The sequence below is a fragment of the Xylocopa sonorina genome, chromosome 4 (assembly GCF_050948175.1).
Source record: "Xylocopa sonorina isolate GNS202 chromosome 4, iyXylSono1_principal, whole genome shotgun sequence".
NCBI lineage: Eukaryota > Metazoa > Arthropoda > Insecta > Hymenoptera > Apidae > Xylocopa > Xylocopa sonorina.
The window spans coordinates 5,430,553-5,457,247 of record NC_135196.1 but is presented as its reverse complement, the minus strand read 5'-3'; the positions used below and the strand labels follow the sequence as shown (position 1 = coordinate 5,457,247).

At 34.3% G+C, this 26,695-nt stretch overlaps 3 protein-coding genes across 3 annotated transcripts; 2 read left to right on the top strand and 1 right to left on the bottom strand.

Annotated features, from left to right (window-relative positions):
• The first annotated feature begins 210 nt into the window (after nucleotides 1-210).
• On the top strand, nucleotides 211-3,089 carry LOC143423213 (chymotrypsin-1-like). The gene is made up of 6 exons (XM_076894373.1): nucleotides 211-344; nucleotides 967-1,081; nucleotides 1,260-1,512; nucleotides 1,710-1,847; nucleotides 1,978-2,130; nucleotides 2,755-3,089. The coding sequence occupies exons 1-6, from the start codon at nucleotides 281-283 to the stop codon at nucleotides 2,767-2,769; spliced, it is 738 nt and encodes a 245-aa protein (XP_076750488.1). The 5' UTR covers nucleotides 211-280; the 3' UTR covers nucleotides 2,770-3,089.
• Nucleotides 3,090-4,811: 1,722 nt separating this feature from the next.
• Nucleotides 4,812-9,297, top strand: LOC143422649 (transmembrane protease serine 9-like). Its single transcript, XM_076893450.1, has 10 exons — nucleotides 4,812-4,943; nucleotides 5,153-5,303; nucleotides 5,380-5,632; nucleotides 5,713-5,850; nucleotides 5,969-6,158; nucleotides 7,603-7,695; nucleotides 7,943-8,111; nucleotides 8,282-8,534; nucleotides 8,781-8,918; nucleotides 9,075-9,297. The coding sequence occupies exons 1-10, from the start codon at nucleotides 4,892-4,894 to the stop codon at nucleotides 9,267-9,269; spliced, it is 1,632 nt and encodes a 543-aa protein (XP_076749565.1). The 5' UTR covers nucleotides 4,812-4,891; the 3' UTR covers nucleotides 9,270-9,297.
• Nucleotides 9,298-23,688: 14,391 nt separating this feature from the next.
• LOC143423340 (annexin B11-like) lies at nucleotides 23,689-25,701 on the bottom strand. Its single transcript, XM_076894611.1, has 7 exons — nucleotides 25,645-25,701; nucleotides 25,085-25,261; nucleotides 24,819-25,023; nucleotides 24,582-24,734; nucleotides 24,327-24,500; nucleotides 24,059-24,240; nucleotides 23,689-23,814 (listed from the first exon to the last, which is right to left on the bottom strand). Exons 1-7 carry the CDS (start codon nucleotides 25,660-25,662, stop codon nucleotides 23,764-23,766), a joined length of 960 nt encoding a protein of 319 aa, XP_076750726.1. The 5' UTR covers nucleotides 25,663-25,701; the 3' UTR covers nucleotides 23,689-23,763.
• Nucleotides 25,702-26,695: the final 994 nt, after the last annotated feature.

Here is a 26,695-nt window from a genome sequence, read left to right as displayed (position 1 = left end):
AATTCAATCGAGCACCAGATACCACCCGTACAGTATCGAGTGCACATTCGTTATCAGATTAATCGTTTCTTCTTTTTGAAAGTAGAAGAATTTAATAATTGTCAATATGCACGTTGACACACTATTCTGTCTTTACGTTTGAAGCTATTGAATATTCATCCGTATCGAAGGTCAGTGATCCCGCTTACTCATATACCCGATAAACTTTCCTATCAACATTCGCGCGCATATAAAGAGCGCGCAACTATATTGATTAATATAGTTTCGATTAGGCATCAATATGATTCTTGCCAGCTCAAACGCACTGGTCGCATCGCTTCTGCTCTGCTACATAGTCACGGCAAGTAAGTAATAAGAATTATGAATAGAGAATTGGTTGAAAAACCTAGAGACTCTGAACATCGACACTTTGTGACTTGAACTGATTAGAATATTATAATATATGCACATTGTAAAAAACAGAAAAAATAACTTTGAGGATAATTATGATTATCTTAGTAACCTAATTACTTATGAGCGAAATTAAATTGTAGAATGAAAACAGTTTTACGTTTTTAATGTCTTAGGTCATCGCGTATGAACTGTTCGTTTCTGCAGTTTGCAATAAACATAGATCCATTTCTCTGTAGCGATTGACAAATTAATACTAAATTTTATAAAGTGAAAAAATATATTTTCTACCGTTCTGTTGGTTTTAATATATTTTATGCCTGAAAGTGCTGTCTGCATTTTTAGAAAATAATAACAAACTGAAAACGTCCATGCGTAAGTCATATTTTTCAAAGAAATAGTTCAAATTGGCGTGTCAATAAATTAAATTATTTGATGGATCTAATCACCGAGTGCTCGATTGTAAGAACTTTACTATCTACATAAAGACTATAAAGTCTTTGACTCAACATTTATGACTAAAAATCACGATATGATCTTAATGATGAACGAATAAATTTTACTGTGATCTAGGAGGTAGCTTTTTAACGTTTTCTTACGATGTATCACTGAATTATCAAGGATATCATTTCTGCACTGGATCGATCATCGATGAACGGTTCATTCTAACTGCTGCTAGCTGTTTTACCCAGTACGTATCGCAAGATTATATTATTCAACAGAACAGACAGTCGAAACAGCTCTTCTTCTTTACAAAACTATCATCTGATTAAACGCTTTTATGATCGACTGGTGGAAATTTTTATATTTTAAATTCGTCATTGGCCAGCAAAAACTCTGAATTACAATGAAACATTACCATTTGATAGACCGGAAGTGCAGAACGATACCACAGTTCGCGCTGGATCGTATCAACTGGACAGGTGGTATACGGATTACAGAACGGAATCGATCAATATTCATCCCAACTTTGACCCAGACAACATGGTTAATGACATAGCTTTGGTCCGTGTAGACAGAGATATCACTTTCGACTACAACGTCCAACCTATCGAATTGGCTTCGAGCAACGACACCTACGAAGGATCACGGGCCGTCTTTTCCGGATGGGGTGTCACCGGGGTAAGTCCATCGCGAGCCTCATGGAATTGGATATTTAAATCTGCGAGGCTTTTACCATTTCTACGATCGATGACGATTAGTTCGTACTTTTAAGAAAACGACACTCGCATCCGGAGAATTCTAGTGATCGTAATTGTGCAGTTATTCAAATCGTTTGGAACTATTGATAATGAAGTTGATCTGAATTTCACTTTCAGATGGGACAAGATCCATCAAAGGCCTTGATATACTTGGAAACGCGTGTCGAGAACAATACGGAATGCAAGAAAACTTACGACATGCTGCAAGATTCTCACATTTGTACAGTCTCGAACATTGGAGCAGGTGGATGCTACGTACGTGTAGAATTTTTATAATGTATATTCATAAAATATCTGGTTTATATAAATACTATTAATATCCAATTTTGTGTGTAACTGTCTATTGTAGGTAATTTGATATAACGTATTTCTCCTCGCGTTTCAGGGAGACGCTGGCGATCCCCTCGTCATCGATAACATACAAATCGGTATCTTTAGCTTCGGTACTCCTTGTGCTGTCGGAAAGCCTGACGTATTCACCAGGGTATCGTCCTTCGAATCCTGGATCGCAACCGTACGAACCTATTACACTATCATGGTAAATTACATTCGATAATCACTGTAAGACTAAATGGTGGCTCGTGGGGGTGATGCACAGTTGCATACAAAGATTCTCGTATCCTTTTCATAAACTGGAGAATGGCTACTGACATTAAACTTAAGGTTTATTCTACAAGTATAAAAAAGGAATTAAAGAAAAAAAGGCTCGTTATATTAAATGCTACCGATGATATCAAGTAAAAAATGAGGGTGCTGCAGTTCTACAGTGCCCATACACGAGCCGCCACTGTTAAGATTATATCGAGATAGTTGTAAAAATTTTGATTCCCAAAACCGTTCGTAATGAAAGGTTTGAAAAAAATTAACAACTTTACCAGCCCAAATGGCAAACATTGTAACTGATACGAATCTCGGCTCTCTCTCTCTCTCTCTCTCTCTCTCTCTCTCTCCCTCTCTCTTTCTCTCTCTATCTATCTCTCTCATAATATATTTATATTTACTTTTTAACGAAATTGTTATAAATTGAAACTCATATTGTTTTGCAATAAATATTTTTGATACAATTTAAATATTTGCATATATGATTTACTTGAAATTAAAGACAAGAAACTAGGTGGTGCATACAGTAGAAAATCAATTTCATACCCCTTTTGTTTTTCAGACTACGTCCATCTAGTGACAACGCGTGATTACTTTCAATAGCATAAACTCAGTTGAAAATACTACATTAATTACTACTAATTAGTATGATTAAAATGCCGTAGCAATCGACTGCTATGTTATAAATTATAAAATATGTTTAATAAGCAAAAATAGAGAAATGTTCAGTTTCTAATTTTCTATGTATATAAAAAGAAGGAAGCCTGTCAAGACTCTGGAAGGAAATGAATTATTGTAAATATTTAATGCTCTGTCGTACCTGTAATAATTTCTTTACGTAATTATTTATAGTATAAGTAAGATGTCATATTCGAAGTATAACGAAAGCGATACGACTCGAGTGTATTTAAATTTTTTTAAAGTAAAATTGTTACAAACTCAAGTGTGCTTCTTGTAATAAAATCTATTCGCGTTAACTATAAACTGTTACCTTCACCTAATACACTGATAAGATATCGACACTGTTTATATATTTATAAGTATCGAAATACAGAACAATAAAAGTGGAAATTGATGAACAGACTATCTCCTGGTGGCATGAATCGAATGGATTAAAAGATGATTGCACATTGTGTGGTAATTAATAATTTATCGATTAAGCTCTTGCACCATAAACAAGTCTACACTATCTACTGCAGTGTCTACGTATTTATATAATAATATGATATAAATAAATTTCAATTTTCATAATAATGTTCATAATAATTCACATCACATTGGCGCTAGTTACTTGGAACTCTTATCCACGTTTAAGTAATTAGTAATCTAGTTCGAAGCAGCGATAATTTTTTGAGATCATGACAACTTGTAGTTTTCGGTTCTTAGAATTTGGCAGACTTTACTAGCAGATTCTTCGATTGATTTATACTTTTCGTTGTCACGTGCGTTTCGGAGTTTAACACGTTCACGCCGGGGCGAAAATCTACGTTTCTCCGCGTGAGGCGGGACTGTCTTATCATGTTAAGCTTCGTGGGGCGGGGCAATATCGTTGCGAATTTGAACTCGCTTATTGTGAAGGTAAAATTATCTTTTCTTCTACAGAGGCGGTTAGAATATAATTGAATTTTTGCCCTTATAAATAATAGATAAAATGGATCTGGAGGAAAGTGGTTCGTCTGAAGAAACGACTAATTTTCTGAAAACGCGTGACCCACCGGTGGGTCACGCCGCCCCACGGAGCAGTCAAGTGTGACCCACCGGTGGGTCACGCCGCCCCACGGAACAGTCAAGTGTGACCCACCGGTGGGTCACGCCGGCGTGAACGTGTTAAGTGCCTCTTAAGGTTATTGCCAACTACAGTTGTTAAAGACCCATGAAATATTCTGCGTGCGTCACTCAAGGATAAATTCGGTATCTGAGAGTGATCTTCAGTTTAGAAGCAGCCACTTAGTTCTCATATATTTGTCCAATAGTGTAATTTGGCTATTTCCCTCACCACTAATTCGTAGTTTGATTTTTGTCCTATCCGCGTGTCCCAACCCCACAACAACTTAGTTAAGAGCTGTAATGGTTTCGGATTTTTAAGACGGTTGTTAGAACGAACTTAGTACTCAAGCTTTCAAAGCGTAAATAAAATAGTTATAACGGATTTCGGAACTTAGTTTTTGTCCTTTCTACATAAGAAGAGTGGTCCTTCGAATATTAGAGCTTCGTTTCATTAATCGACACACGAGATAATCACAAGTAATACCAATCAAAATGATTTAGTATTAATATAAAAAAATTAATTTTTCAATGCTCTAATAACAATTTGATACAGTTTCAAATTGTATGTTGTATAATTGCATACTGTGAAAACAAAAAACTTCGATGGATCAATAAATATATATATTTAATTTTCATCAATGAAAAGTCAATCGAACCGTGGTAAATGCTTATGTACTCCTTATCAAACTAATTGTTTCCACTTTTAAAAAGAAAAAAACGAGTCGGAATGATCGACGCAATACAGGTATTATCTTATCTTTGTGAACAGAGCTACTGAATTTTCATATATCTCAAACGTCAATCTTTTTCGCATTCATGATAAAAATCACTCGCTTATGTTTATCCTTATCGCGTAAGATACGCGTCTTAGACCAGTATATAAACCGATTAATACAATCTTCGCCAGTCACAGAATTATAATTCTTGACAAAATGAACACCCTCTACGTTACACTCGTGCTCTGCCTCGCGGTCACCGCATTTGGTAAGCAGCGATAATTATGAAAATAAATTCTCTCCCTGAGTTACTCAAAATAATTTGATGAAGCGATAAAAAATACGTATCACTTTTTAGAGTCGACTAAAATAGTTTCAAGTGTTTTTACAATTATCTCCTACTCTGTTTTGAGCCTCCATAGTTCAATATTCATGCGATAATGTGTACAAATGAAATTTAATTAAACATCTTCACAGGCTACCCTGACAGCCAAATCGTCGGTGGTAAAGACGCCCCAGTTGGAAAATTCCCTTACCAAGTGTCTCTGAGGAGGCGTGGAAGCCATTTCTGTGGTGGTTCCATCATCAATTCGCGCTACATCCTTACCGCCGCTCACTGCGTTCAGGGGTACATTTCTTCGTTAATAGCTTCGAAAAGAAACTTCTACAATAGAAATTAACCGTGTGAAATATTTGTTCGACAGACTGTCCGACTTGAGCGAAATTTCGGTACACGCTGGAACAACTCAACTGAACACAGATGGAGAAAAATACGGAGCCGAGAAAGTCATTGCCCACCGTGGCTTCAGCTCGCTGACTCTACTTAACGATGTGGCATTGATTCGCGTAGACAAAACTATCGCGTACAACAACTTGGTCCAACCGATCAAATTGGCTTCCGGTAGCAACACCTACGAAGGATCTACGTGCACTTTGTCTGGATGGGGAACGACTAAAGTGAGTATATTAAACAGAAAAGCATGATTCGATGCTTTGGAATTTAAATTTTTTAATATTGGCCTTAATTGCGATTTCAGTTAGGAGGAAATTCGCCAAACAACCTGCAATACATTGACTTAGTGGTCGAGTCTCAGGCAGAATGCAAGAAGTCTCAATGGAGGGTGAAAGAGTCCCACATCTGCACACTGACCAAAGTTGGAGAAGGTGCTTGTCATGTAAGTAGAGAGTTTGTTTATTTCTTTTATTTGTTCCTTGTGCCATTTTGCATTTAAGTTCGAGGTTACTGATTGGGAAATATTAGATTTGAAATTATTCTTATTCTGCGAATTTCAGGGTGACTCTGGCGGTCCTCTGGTAGCCAATGGACTACAGATCGGTATCGTTTCCTTTGGAACACCGTGCGCTCGTGGACAACCTGACGTATATACCAGAGTGTCCTCCTTCGTACCCTGGATCAAAGAACAACAAAACTATCTTATGACTGAGAACCTTGCCGAACCACCAGCAGACGCCATCTATATTCCTTCTTCGAACAAATGAAAAATTTATGCGCTTCTGAAACCATATTATTTGTACCATTTTTGTAACAATATTTCTATTGTTACGCAATAAAGTTTACTTGTATTAATTAAACTTTCCTTCTCGTTTCTCATCGTACGTGCAATTTAATTTGCCGAGTTAATGAAAAAGTAATGAAAGATAGACTAATGTAGTAGAGTACATATACATGTTCCTTAATAACGTTTCTAATTAATTAAACTAAGATAAGAACTGATGATCGTTGCAAATATAACGCTGTCCAACGAATTCGATACCAACTCTATAACTAATCGTTTATCGTTCTAAGAGTTGCACCATAGATTAAGATATATCCTCTATGATAATTTACACTAAGATAGGAAATTTCAAATTTCCTATCATAAAAGTTGTTATATAAAATTCTAAAACTTCAAGGACTCTTGTTCATTGCTTTTTTTTTGTAGTTAATGAAATCTGTAATATCCCTATTAGTGAAAGTCAACGAAATTCTCAACCATTTTCTATGAAGTCTTTATATTTATCTTTCGTTTCACGGTTGCATGTTGCTAATTAGGCGATATAGCAATAGTATTGGATCCTGCAGGAGAATTCAAATTATTTCCCAGACGATTCCGCGTTCAATAATATATTTTAAATGATACAGTATGATTTTGGTTCACATGTCCACGATGAGACTAATATATATAACATTACGCTTTGAATTTATCTCTCAAATTATATAGCGTCTTTTAAGTCTTTTTTTTCGTGTTTTCTCTTATTTTATTATACTGTGAAAGAATGAATATATGTATGAATTTTGTAAAATAGAATTTGTACTAAAACATGGATAATAAAGTTACAGAAATACTTAAAATGTCAATTTATATTATACGATGCAGTATGAGCATACCACCATTGAATCCTTCCATTTAAGGATCCAAGTAGCATAAAATTGATAGCTATAAAAAGTTCAAATTTATCATTTAATTATACCAACCACGATTTTCTTCAATCCCTATTTGGAACATTCTATTAATTATTTGGACATATATGTACGTATGTTGTACAATTGTATATTCTCTCTAATACAATTACAATTATAATTACAAGATACTCTAGTGCAATTAATCAGAATTGGATTAATCAAAAAATATTATCAATCGAGAATTTCACGTGACGTCAATAACATTACCGAGGAATCAATCGAATGGTATCAAATATGCGTTCGTCATGAAATTAATTACTTCCCCTTTGTAAGAAAAAAAATATCCGATAATCGACGATACAGGCACACTTATCTTGTCTTTATAATCAGAACTACTGAACTGTCACATATATCTAATAGAATTCTCTTCTACATTGATTCACGTTTCTGATAAAAATCTAATATTTTGTTGAATCTTATCGACACGATACACGTTTTAAGCAGTATATAAACCGGTCGACAGTACCCATTCGACCAAGTATAGTATTGATGAACAATCCAAACATGAAAGCCTTTGGTGCTATTGTGATACTTGGCCTCGCAGTCGCTGCATTTGGTATGTAAGAACAATTATAGTAATATAATTCTAAGTAATTATTCTAAAGGAATAATTTTTGAAATTGATCCAAATTTTGAATATTTTATTAGACAAATTACTGTAACTGTGATAGTTTAAAAAGAATCAGCGAGAAAGTAAGCAAAAGAAAACATTCTCGAGCATTTTTAAAAATTATTCAAAGACATTTTGAGGAAGACACTAAACGAAAGAACAAAATTCAACTGGATCCATAATGTCACATAAAATATAAAATTCTTTACAGCTGCGCCTGAAGGTCAAATCGTAGGCGGCAGAGATGCTCCAGTGGGAAAGTTCCCTTACCAAGTGTCTCTGAGGAGCCGTGGAAGCCATTTCTGCGGTGGTTCCATCATCAGTTCACGTTACATCCTGACTGCAGCTCACTGCGTTCAAGGGTGGGTATCTCAATTAATTTAAAACTAACGCAAAACTAAATTCTGATCGCAACGAATCGTTTTCAATAGTATTAGTCGCGTATCGGTTAATATTCTCGGAATAGAATTTATAATACAACTTGATAATTGAAAAGCGAGGAAATTTAAGTCGATGAATGTTTGTCCTATAGAATCGGCAGTACGAGCAACATCAAAGTCCATGCTGGAACGAATCAAGTAAGCGCTAATGGAGTTAGCTACGGAGTAGACAGGATCGTTGCTCATAGCAACTACAACCCAAGACTCATCCTTAACGATGTGGCATTGATTCGCGTGGACAGAAATATCGCATTCAACAACTTGGTTCAACCTATTAAATTGGCTTCCGGTAACAACAAATACGAGGGATCGTCCTGCGTTCTGTCTGGATGGGGAACAACCAGAGTGAGTAAAACGATATCTAATATCTATTTAAGACTTTAAAACTTCAATTCTTTGACATTTGAGATTCATTAAGAATTTTCCATGTACACATTTCAATCTGATGATCAATCGACATTGATAGTACCCTTTACACGCGCTCAGAGGATTTAACATATTTTCCAATATTTTTTTAATAACTGGAGCAACTCGATTAAAATTTGAAACGATGACTGTTCACGATGTGTTAAACATAAATTACACTTTCAGGCTGGTGGAAACATACCAAACAACTTGCAATACATCAACTTACAAGTTGAGACCCAGGCAAAATGCAAACAGACTCACAAAGACGTGACCGACAGCCAGATCTGCACATTCACCAAATACGGAGAAGGAGCGTGCAACGTAAGTTATTTGGACGTAGTATGAATTAACATTATATCACATGTAACTGGAGTAGATATTTAAATAGAATAATTCGAAGTTACAAATTAAGATCAAATTCGGAAATAGTTTTGCGATTGCTGTGCTTATAATTCCTTATTTTTCCACAAATTTCAGGGTGACTCTGGCGGTCCTCTCGTAGCCAATGGAGTACAGATCGGTATCGTTTCCTACGGAATCCCATGCGGTGTTGGAAAGCCTGACGTATACACTAGGGTATCTTCCTTTAACTCATGGATCAGAAACCAGGAAACTTATCTCATGAACGAGGACACGGCTGAACAACCAGCTGACGCTATCTACATTCGTTAGATATTTCCTTGAAACAGCCACTGAATTTACCATGTAAAATTAATTCTTCTATTTTTTTACCAAAATTTATGCAAACCTGAAACTTTTATTCAATTCCTAATAATGTACAAACATAATAAATGAGTTAACAAAAGTTCTCAGACTTTTTATTAATTTTGTTCAATCACCGTTGGAATTGCATGCGAGTTGATCGTACATTACTACACTTATTTTCATAATATATTAAATGATTGCAAGAACATTCAATGTTCATTAATTATAAAAGTGTTTCAGTTCAATTTGAATTCCCTACCTGCGACGCCATCTTTATGAAAAGTACTGAAACTAGTCGCACATCGCTATCGACAGCGAATAATTTTTTAACATTTATAAGGTATGATTTAATAACTCGAATTGTTTAGGAAGGAAATTTTTGTCAAATTTTGAGATTATTATGAATTTGGTGATAATTTTAATAGCTGTGATGTTGGATGCATGCAGAAACGATTCGATCTTGTACCGACCTATCCACAGCCTTGCAACTGACCGATCAGAGTCCTACTTGTTTGACTAAATTTTTAACAGCATCATAGTGATTCAAATTCTGTGTATGATTACCGCACTGGCAGTTCTTATTTTCTGCTATGCCTATTTCATGAATAGATGCATTTAGATTAGCGTAGCATTAATTATCAATCAGATTTCTAGTCTTTGTAAAGTAATCTAGTCTTGTAAAAAAAATTTCTGCAATCAGTATAGTTTTGCAATAGGGTATAAAACAAACTGCCAAATTGTAAAATCAAATCACCTCTATAGAAAGAGTTTTAGAATACAGTCGTCTGGAAGAAGAACTTTTTCTCGATAGTATACAGGGAAAAAATGCCATCGTCAGAATGGCCCAGAATGGATCTACTAGAATTCGGAAATGTCATATTAAAGCGTGGATCTAAAAGTCCTTATGCCTTGAAAGGTATTAGTTTTGTGATCAAACCAGTGGAAAAGGTGGGAGTTGTTGAGAGAGTAGATGCAGGAAAGACCTCTTTAATCAGAGCTCTTTGTCGGCTGGCGTATATTGAAGGAGACATTATTATAGATGGTATATCTACTGATAAGATTGCATTGCACGATTTTCGTTCGAAAATTAGTATTATACCGCAAGAGCTAGTTTTATTCAGCGGTAGTCTTCGAAAAAACTTAGATCCATTCGACGAATACCCTAACAAGTCTTTTTAACATGATTAAAACCTATGGCAGCCATTTGCTCAAATTATTTGCTATATAATTTTTAATTATATCATACTACCATATGATGCAATTAACAATTATATATCAAATATATGGTTCCCGGGTCTCACCACGTGGAGGTTGCTGCGAATGGAGACCCACCCTAACCACGTCCCATCCACCCTCCTTTTATACAAAATATTATTAAATAAAACCTCCTTTCAATGTACATTTGCAACAAGTTCGATGTTTGATCCCTATGCAAATGTACAATGAAAGGAGTTTCATAAAGAATTATCGCGAGAAAGAATTGTTAGAAATGAAAGGGAACACAGACACCCTGCCTAGTCAATAACTGTTTTAATTTCAAACCAATCAACATAACTAGGAATATATGTCAACTTAAAAGAAGTGACTTTTACCTATGCATAGGTCTAAAAATGTTTCACCCTACGCACACAAGGATCTAATAGAATACAGTACATGAAGTACCTTGTATTCATGAACTTGAAAAGTTTGCAAAAGCAAACAACAGAAAAGAAGCTCTGAAGCAACAAAGGAAGAATATAATAGAAAATTTTACGATCGAATTTACAAGATGCAAGACAACATATGAGTAATGACAAGGGACAACAGAATTGAAAACACTGGAAACACCGGAATACCTAAAACAGCACTGGAAGCACTGGAAACACCGGAATACCTAAAACAGCACTGGAAACACTGGAACACCTAAAATAAAACTAGAAACACTGGAACACCTAAAATAAAACTGGAAACACTGGAATATCTAGAATAGAAATGTAGAACATGTGAAACCATAACACAGATTAATAGATTTATATAGAAATAATATAAATATGATTTTATAATATATATATATATCGTATATCCTTTTTGTAGTCCACCCTTTTTTACTGTACTATGTATGATCATGCCTACATCCTTATAGCATCATTTCCATCCTGATGTATTACTTTAATCAAATGGACGTTTCTGTAGAACTGTAAGCTACAACAAAAACTTATACCATGGATTAGTAATGGATTAGTAATACCTTACAAAAATTTGACGGACAAACAATATACATAAATTGGACATACAGAAACATAATTTTATGGAAATAACATGAAAAAAATAATGTATGTAACATGTAACAAAACCAATGTGTTTGGTTATAATGTACATTGGTGTAACAAAACTAAAAATTTACATTCTATTCTATCATGTATCTTATTATTTTTCGTTAAATTAATTACACTTTGATTCGCTTCAAAAGAATCGTTATAAATATGAAGTATTACCAACTTAATAATACCTTTTAATAGTATTAGAAAGCTACAGTAACTTCGATTTTGCAGGCAAATTGCATTCCAATATACTTTGCGATTTCTAATGCTTATTCATTCTGATATACAAAACACGTAATGGAATGTTTAAATATCAATCACTAATCAATATTACATGAAAAGTTGCAAAATCCTGAAAGTGTATATTCATAGAAAATAACTATTTTATTCTGTAATATTCCATACACGAACATTATATGAAAGGTTGCAAAAACCAGAGAGTTTTATCTATTTGTAGAAAATAATTATATTACTCTGTAATATTTCATGACAAACGCTCGATCAACATCACTATCGTTATTCAATATCGTGAATGAGGTATTCTTCCTCTTCCGTGTCATGAATTTATTATAACGTCAAACAAAGAATACCTCAAAATTAATCGCGGTAAATTTTTCAACATAGTTGCATTAATAATTTATTGCAACAGAAATTGACAAAATTAATCGCGACAGCAGCCATACTGTGGCACTTTTTCATAATTCGCCACACTAATGTATTAAATTATCACATATATCACCTTATTACATGTATCAACTGATAATATCTGAAGATTAATCGCGTTAAATATTACAATATTTATGTAAACAAAAATTAGCAAAATTAATCGCGACAACAGCCATATTGTGGCACCCTTTATAATGCGCAACACTAATTCGCGGGGTGTGTCAGAAAAAAGCAATGCGCAAGCAGCCACTTCAGGGCGCTTTTCTTAATTTGCAACGCTAATTTATACACCCATCATTTAAGTACGCAGCACTAATAAAAGAGATTTTTAAAGAGTGATCTGCATCAGTCCAATGTCACCACGGTGCGATGTAGCCTTTAGGCTACTGTGGTGACTCTATACACAAGATCACACTTCCACAGAGCAAGTGGAAGAATTTACAAATGTAATATCGCACCCTGATGCGACGTACGGTTTCCACAGAATAAGTGGAAGGTTTGGGCACTTCATTAATCGCAATACTATCGTGAGAAACGCGCCATTAACTATCGCAACACTAAATGGGATCAGAAACTTAATAATTGAAAACTATTATTTGTACAAGAAGCAACAAGACGCAATTACTCGCGATATATATAAATCGCAACACTATAAAATTAATTAAAAACTATTTTTATATATTAAAATAGCAAATACAATTTAAAATTATTCGCGAAACAAATGTTAGCAAATAATAATTATATATTCAGCAAACAATCGCGATCTCATGGTTCGCAACGCTAAAGGAGCAACCACGATTATCATTTTTACGCAACTCTAATTCAAAACGCGATGTATTAATTAATACGCAACTCTAATAAAACTCGCGATCTGGATTAATACGTAACGCTAATAAAACCGCGATTTAGATTTATTCGCAACTCTAATTCGAACCGTAATTAATAATACGCAACACTAAAATTGAAACCGCGATTTGCCCAGCGTTTGATGAGCCAGCATTTTGCTGACTAGAATATACTACTACTAATACTACACAAATATGAGCACAGTGACAAAGTGGTAACAAAGAATGACTTTGCATCGAGAGGGTTGCCTGCCTCTGAATGCATAGTCATTAATAGTTGCCCTCTTCTCCGGGCCTCTTCGGCATATAGCCTCTTCTTTCTTCGGGCATGAAGCCCAGGACCCTGAAACTTATATCTAAGCTCGAGATTCCCTAATCACAAACCAACAAATGACTCAAAAAATGAATCAAAACATGAAACGAGAAAGTTCTAAACACACGCAAGACGAGCAACGATTTAAGAAATCGTTGTCCGTACAAACGTGCTAAATCTCGAGCAGAAAACGTTCGTTTCGTGCAAATCGCGACCGCGACCGAGGGTCGATTCGAAAAATCGATCGAGTAAAGCCAGTGGCGAACGGCATCTCCCGTTCGCGCCAGCTATACCGTCGATCTTTCAAATCTAATTTCCTGAAACAGGTTGAACCACGCGAGAAACGCGCCTGCCCGATCGGTGACTGTGGTCAACCTGCCCGGCCCTACCTACTTAAAACTAGCAGACAAACATACCAGAAGTAAACTACCTACCTACCTAGCTCTATATTTAAAATAGCAAACGATTCACACAAACACATGCGTTCAACCCCCGGAAATTTCTCATTCAAACACTCGGGCGCAAAAATCCTACACTAGAGAGAACGCCCCGGGACGCCTCCGACACCCGAGTTTGGCATACATCTTGCACACTCTAAGGGTACGTACCACTGCTGTAATCGACTGACGAAACTAGCGATCATTGCGTACAACGCCAGTAAAGCGTTTTTATCTACATTTGAAAGTCTAATGTGAAATTTGAAACATTGAAAAAATCTGTATTTTACGCAAAACGCAGAAGTTACATTAGCAATTATATTAGAGGATCTTATTGGAATTGGTACCATTATTGTAATTAAGAATAAATTTGGTACCACTTGTGGGCAATAGTAAACTGTTTCTATGGAAACGACGCACTTCCACGGCCTAACCACACACACACACAACGTGGAAGATACGTCATGCACGATACACTAGCACGTCAGCCGCGAAAAAACACACATCATTAATTATTATACAATCATCGTGCCCATCGCCTTTTCCCCACCCAAATAGCACCTGGGCACGTGAATGGGGTCCTGGCAATGAACACGGAAGGGATTAAACCTGAAAATCCTGATCTAAATATACGGATTAGCGCTTTGTGAAAAAGTTATTCGTTGATAGTTATTACGCTGCACAGAGTTTTATCAGTTTAACAAACGTACTTAACCGCTATAGCCACCAGCGTGGTTGACGCATTTTCGCGTCCGCGAAAATGGTTAACGTGACCAGAATGTCATCGAGTAACATTCCAAACACGGCCTCCCATGAGGCAGGAATTGAGATACGCTCAATCAGCGCGCCGCGAACCCCTAAGCGAGATTCGAAGCTACCAATACCCTTGGTGAGGGTGGCGGGCTGCCCCGTCTGCCCTTCGGAATAGCCGAGGGCCTTACGGACGGGGCAGGGCGCCCGTACTGGGACGCTATAGCGACAATTAACAAACTAACCGAACACGAAGCTAGAAATGCTCTGTGCAGTGGAGTAACTAACTATCAATTATTAAATACTGATCGAGAAATGAGAAAGAAGCTTGACAATTCATTATAACATTATAATGTATAGAACAGAGTTAAAGGCGCGGCGCGACGCGAACAAAGTGAAGGATTCTTCACCTTAAGAAATGAACGACATTCTTTGGGATGTAACCCTTCCTTCGAAGCGTACCCTCCCCCCATGTGATCTTAAAAACAGGCAAAGCAAACCAATAAGAGGTTACTACTACAGCCACCAGTACCAGTTGACGTATTTTCACGTCCGCGAAATGTTTAACGTGACCAGGTGCCTACGGTGACACCCAGGCACGACCTCTCCTTGAGGCAGGGATTGGGATACGCCCAATCAGCCGGCAGTGAACCCAGTGCAGTAATCTAAGTACGCAGTCCACCACTACCGATGCCCTCGGTGGGGGTGACGGACTACCCCGTCTGCCTTTTGGAATAACCAAGGGCCTTACGCAACGGGGTAGAGGCCAATACTGGGACGCTATAGTGGGAACACTTCGCTACTCGACAATGAACGTAAAGTTCATTTATTGACTGACAAGGATAATTAAATTTAAATCCAATGTTATATTTCAGATTGTAGTTAAATTTTAAATTAAAAGTAAATTTAAAGTTATAGTTAAACTTTAAATTGCAATTAAATTTAAAATCACAGTTAAATTCGAAACTAACATTAAATTTAAAATCAATTATTTTACATTCCGTACATTGCAATGATAGAAGGAATTGGTAAGCGTCTCTATCATTGCGTCGATCAGTATTCAATGTAATATAACTAGAGAATTGAATTTAAATCTACAAGAAATGTACTAATTTTGAGCGATCTCGTCATCAAAGCAATCATTCTAAAATATGAAAATAATGTTCAAGCTCGATGCTTTGATTTCAAAATCTACTCGACACAATATGTCCTCTTGCACATGTAATATAACATAGTTTCGGCACTCAAGGAAATCAACTTCTATTACAACAAAAGCCATGCTATACATTAACAATATAATTCATATATATGATATTCATCATATATATGATTTGCTTTATACATTCAATTTGCAACATCCACACCAACATTATTGCACAATGATTATAATTATTGCAGAAACGAAGTCGGAGGGTATCCGACTTCACCACTATGCACTGCTACAACAAAGTAGTTGCAATATATTATATTTCCTTATTTATTCATAAAAATAAATTGTATCTATATACATTCATACATGTATATAATTATTAATATTCATAAGAATATTTCACTTTTATACATATTAGTGTTTAATATACTATTTCGTTTTAAACTTTCTAAATATACTGAATATGTATGGATGAATCATAATTATTATAATACTCGTATTTAATTATTTAATAATTATCAGTATTTCTACTATTATATTATGACATTTAAAAACGCGAAGTGCAAGAAGACCTAACCTGATCTAATAAATAACACACACAAAATAAATGTTACTACTCATGGATATAATTATATATCCATGGTCACTATGCTCATCAAGGAAATTCTACGTAATTACAACCAATCACTCGTGCCGATTTGGACCTTTCGTCCTACGACATGATTGAGTGACCAGAGGAACTTAAAATGCATGCGACTCACCGACCGTAGATCGATGCTGCTGCTGATGTCTAGAAGAAGTCATCAGAGATGCTTATGATGTTTGGTAGAAGTCATCGGAGATGCTGCTGACGTCTGGAGGAACTGCTGCTGTTGCTGCTGCTGCCTTAGTGATGTCATCGAAAATGTGGTAAATACCTGAAGAAAGTCAAATTATGAATTAAAATTCATGTTACCACACAATGAATTAGTTAAGAATAAATGTTAAGAAATGTTACTTACCTCTAGGAGGACATCATAAACATTGTCGTCAGGGTAGAAGTGGTAGATGCATCCATCGTAGAAGTAGCTGAAAATCTTAAACAGAAACCATATTATTATAATTTGGTCTTTTAAAGTTCCTGTTAATATTTTTAATTATTAATTTACTTCATTGTGACTAATTTTGTGATTGCCTACAATAAATTAACCACAATTATGTTAATTTAATAATTAAAAAGATCAAAAGTTTATCAAATTTGAAATTGTAAATAATGTACAAAAGATACTTACATTTTTAGCTTTTGAAGCACAGCTAGATCCTTTAGGTAGGCAGCAATGTGACTCTAATACGGAGGCATCATTTAAAAAAAAATCGTATTAAAAAAAAAAAATACGAATAAAAAAACATATAAATAAAAGACTAATATACTATTGCCATTTTACGAAACAAACACTGACTCTACTCCATCGCGTATGAATATTATAAAAAAAATGTAAATAAAATTAGAGCAACTGTGCTTTAAAAAGTAGTGAAACTATTTATCGCAACAAACACTGACTCTACCGACCGCATTGCGCGCGGTCACCAAAATATTCTGGAAGAAAAACATTGTTAGTGGGGGAACAAGGGGTAAATAAAAACAACACACAAGTTATTTTCGTATTATTCTTCATCTTTTCTTGATCGAGCGTTTGTTCAATAGAATATTACTTTCTTGTTAGATTATTCAACTATGCAAAAATATAAAAATAAAAAATAAAAATATAAAATAAATTATAAAATTTGAATATATTGTAAAATATATCCAAATATTATAAACTATTTGTGAACACATTAAGAATTCATGATTGATCAATAAAAATTCTATTATGATTATTTGGTATCAGAATTTAAAGCATATTCAATATTCCTAATTAATGAGCTATATTATATGTTATAAATGATCATTAAACAAATAAATCATTACTTGTTACGTACATCATGTTCATCATGAATTATATATCAAATGTTACCAAATAATCGATAAAAAGGTAATACAAATTTATACGATATGTTCTTACGGTCTTTGGATCACACCTCTCAGTAATAAATGCAACATTACCCATTCTCCATAAAAGACATCATTCGCTCTTGTTGTGCTATTGATTATGATATTCATTACTCGTTATATTCATCGTTTGCAAGATGTAACTGATTGAAAATCTGTAACAGAACGAAACAAAACAGTTAGAATAAATATATAAAGGTAAAATAAGTTATGTTAACATTTCGTAATAAACAAGTACACAAATCATATTTTCAAAGTTCAAACAAAGTCTATGGGCAACTACGAACAATGAAGCGCGTAATAAAAGCAAAAGCAAAAAGAAAATTCAAAGATAAATTCACATTTATAATGATAATGTTCAACGAATAATTAATCAAGTATGCAATGATTAAACAAAGTTTATAATAGAAGAAAGTGTAATAAAATAGTAATTAAGAATACTACGTAGTCGATAAGCAAGCTTGTGAACGTACCTCGAAAGCAGAAACGTGTCTTAAAAAGTTTTATCGACAGCAGAAGACAGCACGTTTTACCAGTAGTAGAGGACGACACGAACTGACTGGCGATGCCATTCTCCGCATGCCCCGGAAGCGACCGAACGAGCGCGAAGACATTCGAACGAGGCTGAAGGCGCTCGAACGTAGTTTTCCAACTACGCTTCTACGTTTCATTTAGTGGCCTTGATATTTCGCCATCTGCTTCAACTGTAAACAAATCAGCTAATTGAACATCCACTACAAACGACACGTCTCGGAAATACGAGTTCCAGGAAAATTCTCGTGCGTATTTCTCTAAGAAAAGTGCGCCCTGTTTTGTTATAGTATACATTGTCGTAGATAATTTGCACAGAAAAATTTCTACTGTCCTATATGTATATATCTACGTATAGTCTTATATGTATATACACGTATAACATATATAATATTTCACTCTACATATTTATTTTATTATCTATACAATGTTAATTACGAATATTGCAGTACATTGTGTACTGAAATATTCGAATTATTGTTATAAAAAGGAATTTATTGAAATAAATTTCTTTCAAGGTAAAATTCAACTATTGAAATAATACGACAAATATTCTTCCTAAAATGTCTTTTTGTTCATGCATCGAACACATATTACATTTATCGTTACATAAGACGTAAAAATTACACGTACATTTTTAATCTCTACTTTATATTTAATAATAAAAATATTTATTATAAGCGAAAATGTAAGTGCAATATTTTATCTGTATATTAAGAAGGAAACATGACAAGCAAACCCAATCCTGATATAATTATTCTTAACCTAATTTTTAAATGAAACTACACTCGTTCTCGTGTATCACTTTATGCTTCCTTCTACAGAATAAAACATTTGCGTCTATAACTTACCAAAGCAATGCCTCCTTGTTACACCAGAATATTGGCAACCTGATATGACTTGAAGTGGTTAGGTCCGTAGTTCTAAGCAAAACTATAGAAGAAATTAACCGCCCTTATATACTAAGTGTAAGTGCAAGCGCTGAGGTTCCTCCCTCTAGCAAGTCAAGTTTGATATTAAAGTTTATGCAAAGAAAATTGCCCTTTATATACCAAATGTGAGTAGCAGCTGTTAACCAATCAGATCGCTCGCAGCATCGACGGGGTGACTATTGTTCGTTTCAACTCTAATTGGTTAACGCTTTTCAAGAGAATGATCTGATTGGTTAACGGTTGCGCCTACGTTTGGGTATATAAGGGCACGGATTTTTTACATAATCGGTATTGTTAATCTTAACTTGCTGGAAGGAAGAACGTAGGAACGAAGCAACTCCAATTCACTAAACTCTCTTTCAAGAAATTTGTTAGTCAACTGGTGTTTGCTAAACATATAAATTGTGCGAGAATTTTATTTGCTGCAATAAAGAACGTAAAGAATGGAATAGTTGAATAAATTGGATTGACTCGAAGAAGCTGTACGAGTAAGTGCAACGCAACAACCATTAGCTGGAGAGATACGTGAGTACAATTGTATATTTGTTCTTGCTATGATTGATTGTCTGTAATACGTAAAATTTCAATTCTTATGTCAAAAATTTTGAAAGTCTTGTCATTTTGTTAAATACATTCGTTTGCTTCGGGTGCTCTGCTTTATTGTTGACCGCGCATGCGCGGAGATTCAAATTCCTTGTAGTTTAGTTGAAACTCTCATGGCGGTAGCGTCTCCTCTCATTTCTACTTTAAATTTTCATTTTAAAGTTAATTAAAAAGTGTTTGCATACCTAAAATATGACGAGAAGAATAAGATATAAAACGAAGTTCGTGTATTTATAACTTTTTCTACAAATTATTTAGTATTTTCCGAGAAATGTCCAAGTAGAGATTTTACACTTATATACGCTTGCTAAGAAATTATGTAGTGCATAAAATTTCATTTCCAATATAAAAAGTTTTGATATTGATTGTGTTATTTGACTTTTTCTGGAAATTATATATTCACATGTGTATTTTGCATTCCAGAAACAAATTTCGATTTTATGCTCGTAATCAAGTGTATTGGAGGAGTGGGAGAGTGAATCACACATACAAAGGTGGCTTGTTATTATGTGTTGTTCCGCTGTACCTGTCGAAACCTGTCTCGTTGTTTTTGAGGTACGTAACAGACTTGTTTATTGACTGCAGAATATTTACAGTTGTTATCGTACAAGTAACTTTATCGCTACCAACTCTTTATTCAACTGATACCTACTCTTGGTTTATTATATATTAAACATTATTAGTGTTCTAAATGTAAATCAATTGTTTGAATTTTCTTTGTTATTTGTTGTTCGTACATTTTATTCTTACAATTTTCTATAGATTTTTTGCATTTGTAAAACATGATTTGAGTTTGATTATTGTATAATTGAATTTATTATTAAAATAGATATATCTTAAAGGTGAAATGATTCGCATGTATACATTTATATTGTTTCTTAATTGCTTCATCGTGTGGTAACATGAATTTTAATTCATAATATGACTTTCTTTAGACATCTGCCACATCTTCGATGATTTCACCGAGGCAGCAGCAGCATCTACGAGCAGTTCCTTCAGACATCAGTAGCAGCCCCGATGACTTCCTCCAGGTATCAGCAGCATCTCTGATGACTTCCTCTAAGCATCAGCAGCATCTCCGATGACTTCCTCCAAATATCAGCAGCATCTCCGATGACTTCATCCAGACATCAGCATCATCGATCTACGGTCGGTGAGCCGCATGCTTTTAAGTTCCTCTGGTCATTCATCATGTCGTAGGACGAAAGGTTTAAATCGACACGAGTGACTAGTTGTATTTATACAGAATTTGTTTAACGAGCATAGTGACAACAGGTATACAATTATACCTGTGAGCACTAAACTTTTTCTTATGTGTATCATTTATTAGATCAGGTTACGTTTTCTTGCATTTCGCGTTTTTAAATATTACTACATAACGTTAATAATACAATAATAATAGTGTTGATAATTATGAATTAAATAAATATGAACAATGTAATATTCATAATCTATACACGTCCAGTATAAATGTCTAGTAAATATAAAGTAATAAATTATATATGAACATTTACACAAATGAAATATTTTTATTAGTATTAATTATAATCTTACGTACATGCATATACATCTATATATAAATATATATGAACATAATATCTTTGATAGATTCTATATAAAGAAATGAATAAGATCATATACTGTCTTAACTCAGCAGTATTGGTGAAGTCGGATGTCCTCCGACTTCGTATCTGTTACAGTCATAATTGTTATATAAACATTTAATAATATGACGTGTATCATTATTAATTATACTGTTTACGCTTATTAAGAATATTAAATGTTCCAGTCATTTAATATTCCTGTTAATATCGTATAATAGAAATTATCTAATAAGTTTATATTTGTTGTAATTAGAGATTTAAAAATATTAAAGTCTATTTATTTGTTTAACGAAACTATGTTAAATTACATGTGCAAGAAAACATTTAATTTTATTTCAACGAGTTGATTTCGAAATTAAAGCATTAAACTTGAATGATATTTTGGTATCTTAGAACATGTGCTTTGATGATGAAATCGCTCGAATATTATTGTGTGTTAATATACCCTCCTACTCGCCCTATGTCCTACCTATCCATTAATAAAAATAAAATGAAAAATAAACCGAAGTACGGTTGATATATGTTGTTGTTTTTGTACTAATCATATTTAGATCAGGATTTTCAGCTTCCTTTTCCGTGTTCGTTGCCAGGACCCCATTCACGTGCCCAGGTGCTACTTGGGTGGGGAAAAGGTGATGGGCACGATGATTCCCCACTAATTTATAAGATTTTTTTGCAATCTGATGTCCTAGTGTATTGTACGACGTATGTATCACACGTATGATTAGTCTGTGGGAATACGTCAGTTTTTATTAAACATTAACTATTGCATTTATTCTATGACATATATTATTACTTATAATAATAGTAATGTACAACGATCAGTAACACATTCCTCAGATTGCAATATATGGTATGTATAAAGTTTAGAGATTGTGAGATTGTATGCAAGTTCGCGACTATTCCGTGTGTTGTATGTATGTGTTGGTACGAATCTGTTGCCATTTTTCAAAGATAGCGTTAAGTAGGTAGGTAGTTTATTCTGGTATGATTGTGTGCTAGATTTAAGTAGGTAGGGCCGGGCAGGTTGACCACAGTCACCGATCGAGCAGGCGCGTTTCTCGCGTGGTTCAACCTGTTTCAGGAAATTAAATTTGAAAGATCGACGGTATAGCTGGCGCGAACGGAGGATGCCATTCGCCACTGGCTTTACTCGATCGATTTTTCGAATCGCCCCGTGGTCGCGGTCGCGATTTGCACGAAACGAACGTTTTCTGCTCGAGATTTAGCACGTTTGCACGAACAACGATTTCTTAAATCGTTGCTTGTCTTACGTGCTGTTAGCTGTCTCGCTTAATGTTTTTGATGTTTATATCATGTTTTGGGTTGTGCTTAGGAAATCTCGAGCATAGATTTATGTTTGAGAAGATTCTGGGCATGGCGCCCGAAGAAAGAAGAGGCTGTGAGCCGAAGAGGCCCAGAGAAGAGGGCTGCAACGAATGACTCTTGCATTCAGAAATACTGGATTCTGGATGCAAAGCCATTCCTTCATACCACATTGTCACTATGCTCATTACTTTATCCGGCAGAATGCCTGGCTACATTATTTTGGGCAAATCGCGGATTCACTTTTTAGCGTTACTAATGATTAGTCACGGTTTGCATTATAGTTGCATACAAATGTTAATCGCGATTTTTCCTTTAGTGTCGCGATACATAAGATCGCGTTTTTAAAATAGCGTTGCGAGCATTAATAAATAAAATACCCAAGATAATGTGGACATAAAATAAAATCTTCCCCTAAAAATCCCTTAATTAGTGTTGCGAATTATAAAGAAGGCCCTGTCAATTTTGGCAGGCAATTTTTGCGATGATTTGGCTTATTTTTGTCTTGATTGATTCATAAATGGAAGTATGATCTTGTACTTAGCGTCACCTACATAGCCCAAAAAGCTACATTATACTATGGTGATATTGCACCTAAGTAGATCATTTCTTCTAAAATTTAGTTTACTAGTGTTGCGTATTTAAATTTTGGGTGTATAAATTAGATTTGCGAACCATAAAAAGCATCCTTAGGTGATTACTCGTGTATTGCTTTTTTATGACGCACCTCGCGATTAATTAATATCGCGAATTATAAATTCATAATGAACGTAGTGTTATTCGTAATAATACGTACGTTCGTCGTACGTATTATCTCGTATAGGTATTTAAAGAATATCTCCGTGTTTAAATTCTTATATATATTTTTAGAAACATCACATTTATAAATTTTACAGACATTAATACTCGAAAAATTACCCCACTAGGCCATTAGTCACAATAATGCATAATAGATCATTTTCTGTTAACGTAGTTTTAGGAAATTAGTGCCAGAAGACACTTCTTATAACTGCCGGAACAATCGCCCTGTAAAAAATGTTATTAGATTGAAAACTGTTCATTCTATTAAGAACGACTTTACTGTCGCAAAGGCACGTGTTTATTCATAATACGGTGTGCATTAAGTTATTATAAAAATTTAAAATATAGTTAAACAATCGAAAAGTTAATTATATGAAAAAAATCTTAAAAAATTAATTTTAAATGAATCTACATCTCAATGCCTTCACCTTTGAAATAACTGTATGACTTTATTGAAATATATACTAACGGATATGCAGTCCTCCAATGATTCATTATATAGTTCACTGAATTCTCGTTTGATATCTCCCATGTCTACTTCGCAATGTGTGACAACTAATCTGATCAAACGATCATCGTCTGTGCCGAGACCCTTCATACTTTTGTATAATTGTTCGGCAAAGAAAGCAGGTCTGTTTTTCACGCATTTCACTGAAATAAAATTAATTAGATATCGATACATTATTTTACGCCGAAAAAATTATGATAGAACGATATAGAATACAATGATAACATACCAATTGTCAGAAGACCTTTTTTAATATCACCCGAGAACTCGTTTTCAATAGCGCTTTCAATCGAATTACCAGTAATGCTTTCGTATTCTTCGAATATCTGTCTCAGTTGTAAAATATTTCTTTGAACAAGTATCGCATTAAATGTAGATTCGTCAGTACCGAACTGTAGTTCACCTAAAATCAAAATTAGAACGACAATTTAATATATTTCAATGATGTAGTAAAACAATTGCGTTACATAGGATGTACGTATACCAGCTCTGAGAAGTTTCTTAGCATCTTCTATCGCAGCTTCGGGATCTACGTCGAATGTCTCATCTCTATTGGCACAACATAACGACACCATTAACCGTTTGAAATTTCCAGAAGTTTCGCTACGTAAATCATCTTCTAATGCCGTTCCGTACACTAACGAAAAAGTAGGAAATTTTTAATGAGCAATATGAAATATCATATTAAAATCTAAAATTATCACGCGTATCTAAAACCTACTTGCTTCATAAACTTCTTTAATCTCCTCAATATCCTGATTAGACATAGTACACAATACTTCGATCAGAACGCATTCGTCAGTACCGATACCAGCCATTGAGTTATGTAATTCTTTCGCGAAAAACTCCGGTAGTGGCGTCATCATTGCAAGAATTAACTTTTCGAGTTTACCCGATAATTCAGACTTCAAATCTTCTATTAGATTCTGTTTAAACAAACTTTAATCAGTCTTTTATACATGGTGTTAAACTTTCCTGTTGCTTTACCTTTCCATATAATGTTTTAAATTGAAGAGCAATTTCTTGGCGTTGCTCAGTGCTACGATTAGCTAGCACATTGATGATAGCTTTCTCATCTGTACCAAAGCCTTTCATTGCCTTTCTTAGAACCTCTGCATCTGCTACAGGATCAAAATCCTCGTATGGTACAACTGTAGGAGATAACTGCAACATAAACAACCAAATTATACATTCTTTACTTTCGAGGATACATTAGGATATATAAGTCCAAAATATATTTTGCTTTAGTAAACCCCTGAATTATTTAGAGATGTGTTCGCAGTAGATACATAAGGAGAAAGTGTATCAATAAAGGGACATTGCTTGCATCATAGATTAGAGTACTTGCATAGATAAGATATCCTTCTACTAAAGGGAAATATGGACTATATAACATTAGATAAGGGACATAATCATATATAAAAATTAAGAGAATATTTGTAAGACCTACATTGCTTTGATCTTGGTAATGAAATGGATATGGAATGTATCATCATACAACATTAGAGTCTTAAGAATAGTTGGCGATAACCATTAATTGTACTTACTTCGTACGCATAACTCATTTTGTTTAATTTATTGGGCGAAAGACACTGCAAAAGATCTGTAATTAAAAAAATGAATAATTAAATAAGTAACAAAATACTGGTTTTTGTAAAGATCTTAAATTAAGTAAAAGGAATAACATTCTGCAATAAAACTATGTTTTTTAATTGACTTCGAATATAAAATTGAGCAGCTTTAAGCTGTATAAATGTGGAACGTATGAACGTTTACTATGATGAAGAATTAACTTGTTCTGTATACAATATATCTTTTAACTAATTATTACAAGTATTTAAATATATATTTTAATCACTCACTTATTGTAATTCATAAATATTGGTATGTCCTTAAAACGAGACAAAGGGATCGTCCTCAAGAGAAGCCAAAGGGAGCGTCCTTAAAAAGAAAACCTAAAAATTACTGAAGTTGAATCTCCCTAATTGTGGTTCCACATTTACAGATAGAGGGAGTAGCGATATAGCGATACTTCAAAAATATCGATATTCTAAGAAATCATCGAAACCATCGATATTTATTTTTAAAAAATATCGATGGTGTCTATTTTTAAAAGAGTTCCATTTTAGCACTTTGAGTGTCAACTAGGAAATAACTCGTAGTTTGCTATAAAATTCCTAGTATATCAATCTACGTATGAAAAGATAGCCTTAAGGAAGAGAACAAAAGATCAAGGTTGTCTTACATGAACAGAAAGTTTATTAATAAATGAACAGAATATATAATTAAAATTTTTAGTAATATAATCTATAATTCCTAAAAATTACTGTGGCAATTCACGTGTTAAATTTAATTATCTATAGGGTATCTTAGTTCTGGCATAAAATGAACAACTTCAAGTTGAATAATTTGGCGGTTTATTTAACTTGTTAAATGCGAAATTAATTATGTTTTCCTTTCTTCTTTCTTTTACTTCGATTTTAAGCAAAATCTGTTTGACACATAGAAGAAAACAAAAGCCTTACATCACAATTGAGTTTATGCATTTTGATTCCGAAACTTCTTTCGTCTACCGTTACCATATTTCCGTATTTTGGG